General features: G+C 56.2%; 1 protein-coding gene across 1 annotated transcript; it reads right to left on the reverse strand.

Moving 5' to 3' along the window:
* Positions 1–811: 811 nt before the first annotated feature.
* On the reverse strand, positions 812–10,087 carry GINS2 (GINS complex subunit 2). Its single transcript, XM_058709034.1, has 5 exons — positions 9,842–10,087; positions 8,886–9,000; positions 5,132–5,231; positions 1,553–1,679; positions 812–1,443 (listed from the first exon to the last, which is right to left on the reverse strand). The coding sequence occupies exons 1-5, from the start codon at positions 9,929–9,931 to the stop codon at positions 1,318–1,320; spliced, it is 558 nt and encodes a 185-aa protein (XP_058565017.1). The 5' UTR covers positions 9,932–10,087; the 3' UTR covers positions 812–1,317.
* Between the last annotated feature and the right edge of the window lie 579 nt (positions 10,088–10,666).

Raw genomic sequence — 10,666 nt, forward strand, 5'->3', positions numbered from 1 at the left:
CTCCTCGGAAAAGAAATGATCCTTCCTTGAGACACTGCCTCCAGCAAAGTCTCTCCTCTCCATCAAGGGCAGCAGCACGGGCCCTCCCAGAACAATGCCTGGAGCCTCGTCACGTGCCCCAGAGCACACAGTCCATTTTTCCCACGCTTTCCTTTCTTTAAGTTCTTAGTTCATGAAGCTCCTTGTGAAAAGTCTGCAGGGTCACCACAAGTCAAGTCCCTGCAGAACCTTTACTCCTTCCTTTGTCCCATCTCCAGCTTACTTACTTGGCCTTTCCCAGGCCCCGGCCTTTCTTCATTCTGTTCTCCTAAGGCCTTTTCTTCCCATACGGGCCATGTCTTGCAAATCTATGTCTGGGTTCATCTTTTCTTTGTATAATCAATCCAAGGAATCCTAAATCATGCCAAGGCCACATGTCCTGCCACCTCCAGAATGGCTTCTGAGTCCAAAGATGACCTCTGGTGTGGTCTTGTACGTTTTTTTAACTTGGAGAGCTTACGTGCATGCACGCACACACACATCCAAGCGGCAGAGAGAATCCCGAGCAGGCCCCATGCTGTTAGCGTGGAGGGCCACGCGGGGCTCAGACCCACAAACCAGGAGATCATGTCCTGAGTCAGACGCTTAAGGTACTGAGCCACCCAGGCGCCCCCCTGGCTTTCCTCCTGATAAGCAGCCCTGCACCTTAACCAGAAGTACCTAAGAGAACAGTGTGAAGATTACCCCCGATCTCCATTTGATCAGTCAGGCCATTTCAGGCATGGGACTTGCTCCCTTGGTAGTAATGCAGAAGAAAACCCCAGTTCAAGAATTGGGCAGATTCCATCTTTATTGGGCTCAGATGGTCAACTGTGTCCTTCTCTGTGAGCAAACTCAAGGAGAGGCTGAGTTTAGCCCAAGAGATCAGCGTTGGTCAAGAAAGGGAAGTCCTAGGCCACATCGCCACTCCTACTGTATCCTACTCTAAAACACAAAACATCACCGAATGCTCACCCACACGACAACCACCCGGGAGGCTGGAGGCTCTGCTAGGAAAGATCACATGTTTCGCCAAAGCTGCTTTCTTCCCCCCATAAAAGAACAGCTGGCTCCCAGAGACAGATGTGGAATTCAAGTGTCTCGATGACTGAGCACGAACCTGTTGCTTTCCACCAATGTCACGAACCCATTCCTGGTTTCGGTACACAGTTTCTCAGGCGTTTAAAAACGGTTCTAGAACACTCCAGAAATAAGAGTGCCCCTACCACGTCTCGGGCACGCACACATACCACCTGGCACGCCTCCGGCCGGCCTTTCTTTACAAATTCGGGTCTTTCTCTACAAGTCTTGCGACTGGACGCTCTCCGAAGGTTGCAGGTTGGTACGGAGTTTGTACATGTGATTGAGCGCTTGTGTGAGGAAAGCCCCGCTGGTGTTGATTTCCATCAAGGTCAGGTTATCCAGCTAAAACGCAAGAGAAAACCGACTGGGTTGGTTGGGGAGTGTTTGATTTGAGAAAATGTAAAATCTACTGAGAGGGGGCGTCCCTCCGCCGCGCCCCCACCGCGCCCACCTTGGCATGGGCCTCCTGCTGCCGTACGAAGCTGTCCGCAGACACCCGCAGTTTGGCAATGCGAGTATCCCACACATCCTTGATCAGGGTCCGGATCTCATCCGCTTTCGGGATGTTGTCTGAAGCGCTGAGGGAAGGAAATGTGAAAAAAATCACATTGGTAGACTACAGACGGCAACGTCTGGGGAGAAGCGGCCTTTGCTTTTTAAGCAGGCTCCACACCCAAATGGGGAGCTCACACTCACCACCCGCACCACCCACTGAACCAGCCAGGTGCCCTTCCGGGTAGAAGTGGCTGCTTAAAGACTGCTGCTCCAGGGGCCCCTGGGTGGCGCAGTCGGTTAAGCGTCCGACTTCAGCCAGGTCACGATCTCGCGGTCCGTGGGTTCGTGCCCCGCGTCAGGCTCTGGGCTGATGGCTCGGAGCCTGGAGCCTGTTTCCGATTCTGTGTCTCCCTCTCTCTCTGCCCCTCCCCCGTTCATGCTCTGTCTCTCTCTGTCCCAAAAATAAGATAAAAAACGTTGAAAAAAAAAAAAATTAAAAAAAAAAAAAAAAAAAAAAGACTGCTGCTCGGGCTCAGGGAAACACGAGCCGTTATAAATACAAAATGCGTTTCCCTTTGTTTTCAGCTTGAAGAGGTAAACGTTTCTGGCAGGTAAGCTGGGTGCCAAGCAAATTCAGCCACCATCCATCCGCACAAAGTTACTCGTGCTCATGTCAGCTGCCCCGCGGCAGGCCGCAGCGCGAGACCTTTGGAGAGTAAGCTGGAAGCCGGACATCCTCTGTGTCAGGGTAACGGAGTGTTCTGTGCCGCAGAGGTTCCACCTTGCATGAGGTTGCTTCCCGGGCTGGCTCAAAGGTCATGACTTCTATGCTCACGCCTCCTCGCTTATCCAAGGGCTTACAACCCACCAGGGGAAGACAACAGCCCTGTGCCGGCCACTGGGCTCGCACCACAAAGCAGTTCTGGCCTCCCCAAAGCTCTGAAGGCTAGGGACGGTCCCAGTCCACAGAGAAAACAAGTACGCTTACAGAAACCGAAGAAGAAGCTGCACATTAGCATAAACCCGGCAAACCTATATACAGTGCATTCTGGGTAAAAGTTTGGAGTCGGCAAGGGTCAGTGTGACGGCCGTCCCGTCGGGAGCTAGATTGTCAACGAACCTTTGAAGGAGAAGACAAAAGAGAAGACGAAAGCAGAGGCCAACACCATCCGCCACCAGGCATGCTGGGAAAGCTGAAAGTAGCTTGTGATTAGCAGTGGAGAATCAGAGGCACAGAATCTACACAGTGAATTGGATTGAAGACCCAAACATTTGGATCCGACGCTCTGAATAGCAGGTTAAGGAACAAAGGACCCCAGCCACTTTGTTAACTGAACTGCAGAACAAAGGTAAAATTAGGGCCCCTGGCCGAATGAGTCACAAAGAATTCTCAAACAAGAGTTTCGATAGGAACCGCATACGTAAGACACTGAACTTCAGAAACTAAACATGTTGGGGCGCTGGGGCGGCTCAGTCGGTTGAGCGTCCTACTCTTGATTTTGGCTCAGGTCGCGATCTCGTGCTGCGTGCGATCGAGCACGGCGCCTGCTTGGAATCCTCTCTCCCCCTCTCTCTGGCCCTCCCCTGCTCATGCTGGCTCAAAAAATAAAAAAATAAAAAAATAAACAAAAAAACAAAACAAAAACTAAAGATGAGCAGGCCCCTCGCCTCGGCGTCCGTATTTTCCCTTCCGAGTCACCTTCTCTGCTGCCCCACGAGGCTCTCAGATCCGTCGGACACCCTCCCGGGGCCTCTGCGGCCCCAGAATGACAGCCCGGGCTCCCCTACCCTTCACACCTGCCCCATCAGCTCTGCTTCCCCAAACGAAACAGGTCCCTGCCTCCTACCTACAGCGTCCTCTCCTCTCGTCAACTGTCCCTCGTTTTTCAAGCCAAGGATCCCTTCTCTGGCACCAGCAGGCGGCTGCATCCCGGCATAATGGGAACAGCACTCCTCAGGCTGCCGGTCAACAGGCTCACACCGCTCGCCCACTGACTGGGTGTGTGAGCAGGGGACAGGCAGAGAGGAGAGCGAGACAAAGAATGCCACACCCCAACGTGGGGCTCGAACTCACCAACTGTGAGATTATGACCTGAGCCAAAATCAAGACGTGGACGCTTAACTGACTGAGCCACCCAGGCGCCCCACGCTTTTGTTATTTATTTAATTTTTTGTTTTCAGAGAGCAAGCACGCAAGAGGGGGGGGGAAGGGACGGTGGAGGAGGGGGAGAGAGAGAGAAACTTAGGCCCCACGCTCAGCACCGGGCCCAACAGGGCCCAACTGAGCCACCCAGGTTCCCCCCATTTTGCCGATCACATTCTAGTAAAACTCATCCACGCTTGCCTGCCCCCCTCTACTGACGTCATTCGTTCATTCAACAAACGTGTGCACCAGGCACCGTACTAGTGTAAATTAGTCCCTACCCATTCCCACTAGCACTGGGGTGGGGGTGGCAGGGCACAGCCACACGAGTGACTACGAGACCACGGCTGACAAACGCCACGGGGCTACAGAGCTGCCGAGAGGACAGGCACACAGAACCTGTGAGAGAGCCCCCGTCAGGCTAAACCGAAGGAGGGAGCAGAGAAGAGAGGGACCTACTGGACACAGGGAACACAGTACGGAAGCCCCGAGGACCCTGGTACGTGTATAGAAGTGAGAGGCCGACGCGGGAATCAGAGAGAAGAAGGTGTAAGAACCGTGAGAGAAGGCAGGAGGAGCCCAGGCGAGGCGGCGCTTTGCAAGCCGTAATCGGGACATCAGCCCAAACCCTGGACAGGCTCCAAGGAACAGGGGAGTCACAAGCCGCTCCGTCTTTAAAAGACTACTCTGGGGCGCCTGGGGGGCTCAGTCGGCGAAGCGTCCGACTCTCGATGTCGGCTCAGGTCACGATCTCCTAGCTGTGAGATCAAGCCCCATGTCAGGTTCCTTGCCCGGCATGGAGCCTCCGTAAGATTCTGTCCCCGCCTCTGCCCCTCTTCCCAGCTCACTCACTCGCTCGCTCGGGGGGAAAAAAAAAAAAAAAAGTTTTCCTCTTGAACAACCAAAAAGCAGCAGCCAACGGGGAGCCAGAACTGGACACAGGGAGACAAGAAGTGACTGCACCACAGGTTTTCATGACAGCTAGGGTTCCGAGCGAGCGCGAGCCCTCTGGCCTTTCCTGCGGAGGCCGTGCGAGAACTCCTGCGCACAAAGACCGAGGGGTAAAGCTTCACTCATAGAGCCCAGCTACGGTTAAGAATAAAGGCTGGAGAGGACAATGGAGGCTCACACCTGGGTCCAAGGCCAAGTGACAGAGAGCCGAGGGATTGCCTAGGAGAGGGAGGGGTGGGAAGAGGAAAGGGAAAAGGAGGGAGCCCAGGCAAGGGTGCGTGCACACACACGCCTCCCGGATTACCGACCTGAGGAACCGGGTGGCCAGGGACGCCGCTGACCCCAGAGGTGAACGTGCGACAGGATAGGAGGGACAGGCCAGGGGAGGAGAATCACGAGTTGTATCCCACAGGTGGCCTCTAAGAAGGGAAACGTACTTACTGATTTAACAGGAGTTTGGTAAGTTCCATGTAGTAAGGGCTAGGCATAGGGGTAAAAGTTTCTTCCTTTCGCTCGTGATCCCTAATCTTCTCCAACTTTTCTGAAATTTAGAAGAGTATACGTTTTACCATCACCACACCCAGCGTATTTTTTAAGCCTTCCAAATGAACCAAATGTCTCTATTACCTATTCGATTAACTACCAAAAACATGAAGAAGAAGAAGAAAACACTTTTTGGAATCACACACCAGTCACCAGATGGTTCAGGGTCTATTTCCCCCAATACTTCTCTTATGGAAGGCGGTAGATTTCCTTCACCGTTGCTGCTTTGGCCCGCAGGGTCTATAACTGAAGAAAGGAGTCAGAGTTCTTAGGGAAAGAGCACAGCGTCCTGCCTTTGATGCACAAAGGGACCGGCTGCTGGAGAAACTTACTTAGGCGTCTTCCAGAAGCGCAAGACGGCTCTACACCGCGGCCACTGCGGCCGGGGCTGGGGGCGGGGTGAGGACACCGGAGGGCTGAACGCTCGCAGCGGGAGTCACTCGGTGGAGCCCAGTCCCCATCTCCCTGTCTCACTGGTCTGAGAAAGTCCTGAACCTGAACTGGCCGCTGTTGCTAAAGGACACACACACACACACACACACACAACTATGCTGGGGGGGTCTCGCTCTCAGCGGTGGCCCCCATTCTCCCCTGGTGCCATACTGCAGCCCAAAGTTCGAGCCTCACACTGGGTGTAAACATTCTCCCGACAGCAGCTACCAAACCATCTTTCCAAGTTAAACTTCCTTTCTTCGACCACTCAGGGGGGTGTCTATTCTACCCCTCCACCAACAGAGCTCACCAAGACCCCCATGGCCTCTGCTCAGCCAAACCCAATGGTTCCATCTGTCCTCACATCTGACAAAGATCAAACCTCCCCAGGGCAGATTTATTATTTGATTTCTGGAACATCATGCTCTGAGTACTCTTGTCTCGCGGATTCTTCCAGGCCTTCCTGACCTCTCTCTCAACACTGGGATATAGAGCTCAGTCCCCTGACCCCTTCGCCACCCAAACCACATCCCATGTGGCTTCATCCTGCCTCATTTAAATACCATCTAAACACTCCTGATGACCTCCTCATTCATATCCCCCCATCTCCCCTTCCCAAGCTCCCTGACCAAAGACTCCTGCTCACATGATTTCTACCTGGATGTCCAATAGGCACCTCCAGTGTAACACGGTCAAACCCCGACTCCTGGTCCCCACCCCAGCCCTCGCGCTCCTGCAGTCTCCCCCAGCTCAGGGAACAGCACCTCCGTATCCTTCTGTAGTTCAGGCCAGCAACGCTGGCAACCATTTTTTTGTTGTTGTTTTTAAGTTTACTTACTTATTTCTTTTGAGAGAGAGAGGGAATCCAAGAGGCTCCATACTGGCAGCGCAGAGACCGAGGCAGGGCTTGAACTCATGAACCGTGAGATCAAGACCTGAGCCGAAATCAAGAATCTGACGCTTACTTAACCAACTGAGCCACGCAGGCACCCCCGCCCTGGCATCCATTCTTAACTCTCCTCTCAGATCCCACAGCCCGTCCTTCAGCAAATCCTGTGGATTCTTCCTTCAAAATACACCTAGGGCCACCTGGGTGGCTCAGTCAGTTGAGCGTCCAGCTCTTGATTTGATTTGGGCTCAGATCCTGTCACAGTTTGTGGCTTTGAGCCCTGAACAGGGCTCTGCGCTGACAGCGTGGAGCCTGTTTGGGATTCTCTCGCCCCCTCCCTCTCTGCCCCTCCCCTGCTCACACGCTCTCTCTCACAATAAACAAACTCAAATACGCCTAGACTCCAACCACGTCTGCCCACCTCCAGTATCTAAATCAGTATGAAACACCTCTGTTCAAACTCTGCAACGAATCGAAAAGACTGACATCACCCAACGGCGGCCAGGATGCGGAACAGTGGGAGCTCGCCTACACTTCTGGAGGGATAAGTGACAGCCCAACCCCTCTGGAGGGGCTGGCTGACAGTTTTTTACAAAGTTAAGCACAGTCTGCCCTGTGACCTGGCAATCTGCCACTCTCGGTATTTACCCAAGAGAATTAGAAACGTATATCCACAAAAAGACTTGGACAGGAATGTTCATGAGAGCCTCATTAGCAATGGCCCAAAATGGGAAAGGATCCAAACATCCGCCAACAGAACAATGGGTGACCGAACCGGAGTACTCTACCGTGAATGAAACACTGCTCGGCAACAGAAGAATGACGTAATGGCATGTGCAACAGCCTTAAATAAGAGAAGTCAACACAGACCAGGTGATTCCGTTTAAAGGACACCCAAGAGCAGGTAGGACTCTGCTATAGCCGCGGAATCCGAAGGCGGCCCGCTCCCGGGCAGAGCCTACTGACCAGTGCTGTTTCACTACTACTCACCCCAGTGTGGCCTCGGCCAGTGAAAAAGCTCGGGTTAACGCCCTCCACACCTTCTCTGGCCCTGACGGGCCTGCGACAAGACAGCCTCTGCCCCCGTCACCTTGGGTCTGGATGGACCCAGACTGCCAGAACAGGAGGTAGCACTAACAGAGCCAGACCTGACAGCGTTCCCTGCTTTGGCAAGAGCCCCTCAGCAGAAGGAACTGGGGGTTTCCCTTTGTTGCAGACCCACCAGGGCCGCCAGCCCCCACCTTTAGGACCGGAAGGAGAAGATGCCCACAGTCTTTCCGGAAGTGTACTTGAGAGTGGCTGGCTCCAAGGGTCCTTGCTTCTAGGAGGGAGGTGCCCCCGGGGGATTCCCAATTGGCAGGGGATGATCAAAGTCACTCAGAGGCCGTTCAAATCCCGTATGGACCCCCATTCCAAATAAAACGAACGTTCTGTGCTAGAATGAGCCGCTTTTGTCTCAGGTAGGAAACAGGCCGCAAAGGCTCAGGATGAAGCCTGTCTGCATTGTTGTATCTCATTTTCTTTTTTACCGAGGCATAATTAACGCACCATACAACTCCCCCATTTAAAATGTACAATTCGACAGTTTTTAGTATATTCGGAGTTGGGTGTGATCTTTGGGGTTTTTTTTTCACTAGCATCACGTGTTCAAGGTTCATTCAGCTGTAGCATAACACGTACTTCATTCCTTTATGTGGCCAAATAATATTCCCTTGTTTGGGATGATGCATCGTTTGCGTGCACGCTGTACCAGGTAAGATGACTCTGGGCCACATGCAAGCCTATAGAAGTATCTTCTAAGTAAACCGTATCCCTGATGTGGGGCTGAAACTCACGACCCCAAGATCACGCGTGGCATACGGAACCAGCCAGGGGCCCCGACAGAGTTATTTTTTAAAAGTCCCAAGAAATGCCCCTTCAACGTCATACGATAGTTTTAAATGTAAAGCAAGTTGAGGGGCACCTGGGTGGCTCAGTCGGTTGAGCGGCCGACCTCGGCTCGGGTCACGTTCACCCGGTTCGTGAGTTCAAGCCCCGTGTCGGGTCTGGGCCGACGGCTCAGAGGGCGGAGCCTGCTTCAGATTTTGTGTTTCCGTCTCTCTCTCTGCCCCTCCCCTGCTCGTGCCCTGTCTCTCACTCTCTCTCAAAAATAAATTTTAAAAAATGTGACAGCGTGACATCGGTAACAGCCATGAGCGAACTCTGCCAGGTGAGTCTCCAAGCACTCATTAACTTCAGCTGATCAGCGGCTGGTAGCCTGCGTGGAAGGGGCCCCCTGCTTCCACCCGAAGGGCGGGGGTCACCCCAGCTCTGCTGCACCCACATGCTTACCCACATCCATCCACTCAGGAGGAATCAGCCGACACTTCTGTCTTTGTTTCAGGTTAATCGCCAACCACAGAGGCACCTCCACCGGTAAGCCGGGGTTAAAAGGCCCCAGGTCCCCCTACCAAAAGAAAATCGAGCCCCCAGTAAGACAAAACAGGGCAACGAGCGTCACCGGACCCCACTGCTGTCCAACGAGAGAAAGGGCGCCGCACAAGCCGAAACCCAAAGAAATCTAAAAACCCAGCTGCGAACACAGACCCAGGCGAGGGAGCAGAACTGTGCTCACCTGCGCACACCTGGCCAGCCCACCGGGGCCGGTTTCCGGGAGGACGGCGGGGAACAGCTGAGGGGCCGGGCCCAGCCCGCGGACTTGGTCTCCCCGGGCCCAGACTCACAACGTCGCCCCATCTGTTCGTCCCCTCGTCTCCTCGGCGTCCCTCGCCCTCCGTTCCCCCCTCTCGTATTCCGACCCCCCCCCCCGCCTTACTCCCCCCGGCCACTCAGGGTTCCCCCACGACCACTCGGCGTCCTCCCACCCTGTACTCCCCCCTCCCAGCGACCACGCGGCGTCCCCCCACTCCGTACTCCCCCCCCCCCGCCACTCGGCGTCCCCCCTCCCCCCGTACTCCCCCCGCCCCCGCCACTCGGCGTCCCCCCACCCTGTACTCCCCCCTCCCAGCGACCACGCGGCGTCCCCCCACTCCGTACTCCCCCCCCCCGCCACTCGGCGTCCCCCCCCCGTACTCCCCCCGCCCCCGCCACTCGGCGTCCCCTATCCCGTACTCCCCCGGCCACTCGGGGTCCGCACCCGTACTCCCCCCACCCCGTACTCCTCCCCCCCCCCCCCGTACTCCTCCCCACCACTCGGCGAACGGGAGGCCAGGCGTCCGCAGAAGCTCCGACACTAGGGCCTTTCTCAGGAGCTGGGGTCTGAGGCAAATGCCCGGCCTAGCCCTTACCCCGATGAGGTAGATCTTGTCCAGGCTGAAGTTTGGGATAATGGTAACCAGCTCCTTCTCAGCCAAAAACTCCACTTCAGCCGCGTCCATGCTGGCGCCTCCCGCAGCCCTACAAGGTCCAGGGAAGCGCGGAAGCCTCAGCTTTCCCGCCACCGCGCGGGGTCCGGCCCCCGGCCGGAACGAGCATCGGCAACCAATAGCAAAGCGGCGCTCTCCCCTGAGCGGCGGGAGGCGGGGACCGCGGCCGCTTCGAGCCTATGGATTGGCGAGGGTCAACTAGGCTGAGAGCAGACCACGCCCCCCGGCTGCGGGCCGCGTCCCCAAGCCGCGGGCCCCGGCCCCGCCCCTCAAGCGTCGCCGTCCCGCCCCTCTCACGCCCCAACCCCGCCCCTCCCGCGGCCCGGCACCGCCCCTCTCATGGCGTGACCATGCTCCTCTCGCGGCCCGACCCCGCCCCTCCCTGATTGGCCCCGCCCCCGGCCCCGCCCCCCCGACGGCCCGGCCCACCCCCTCCCGCGGGGCGGCCCCGTACCTTTCGAGACCAGGCCCCGCCCCCTCACGTCCCGCGTCGACGTCCTACCCCCACTTCCGCGTCCCGGCCCCGCCCCTCTCCCGGCTCCTCCCCGCCCCGCCCGCGCCGCGGCCGCACCCCCTCCCGCGACCCGAAGCGTCCAGACCCCGCCCCCTTCTCACTCCTCTCTCGGGCTGTGCCCCTGGTTCTGCCCGTCCTGCTGCTCAGCTGTCACCATGCTTCCGTGTCCATTCACCTGTCCCGGACGCCTACTCGCCAACACTCTGATTCAAACTGTGGGTGGAGTTCGGGGC

This window comes from Neofelis nebulosa, chromosome 17 (genome assembly GCF_028018385.1).
Source record: "Neofelis nebulosa isolate mNeoNeb1 chromosome 17, mNeoNeb1.pri, whole genome shotgun sequence".
In the NCBI taxonomy this organism is placed as follows: domain Eukaryota; kingdom Metazoa; phylum Chordata; class Mammalia; order Carnivora; family Felidae; genus Neofelis; species Neofelis nebulosa.

Coding starts and splice junctions, on each gene's coding strand:
- GINS2 (XM_058709034.1), bottom strand. CDS start 9,931: ATGGACGCGGCTGAAGTGGAGTTTTTGGCTGAGAAGGAGCTGGTTACC. Junction 1,680..5,131: donor ACCAAACTCCTGTTAAATCA/GTAAGTACGTTT, acceptor TCCTTCCCTCAG/CGCTTCAGACAACATCCCGA. Junction 1,444..1,552: donor AGCAGGAGGCCCATGCCAAG/GTGGGCGCGGTG, acceptor CTTGCGTTTTAG/CTGGATAACCTGACCTTGAT.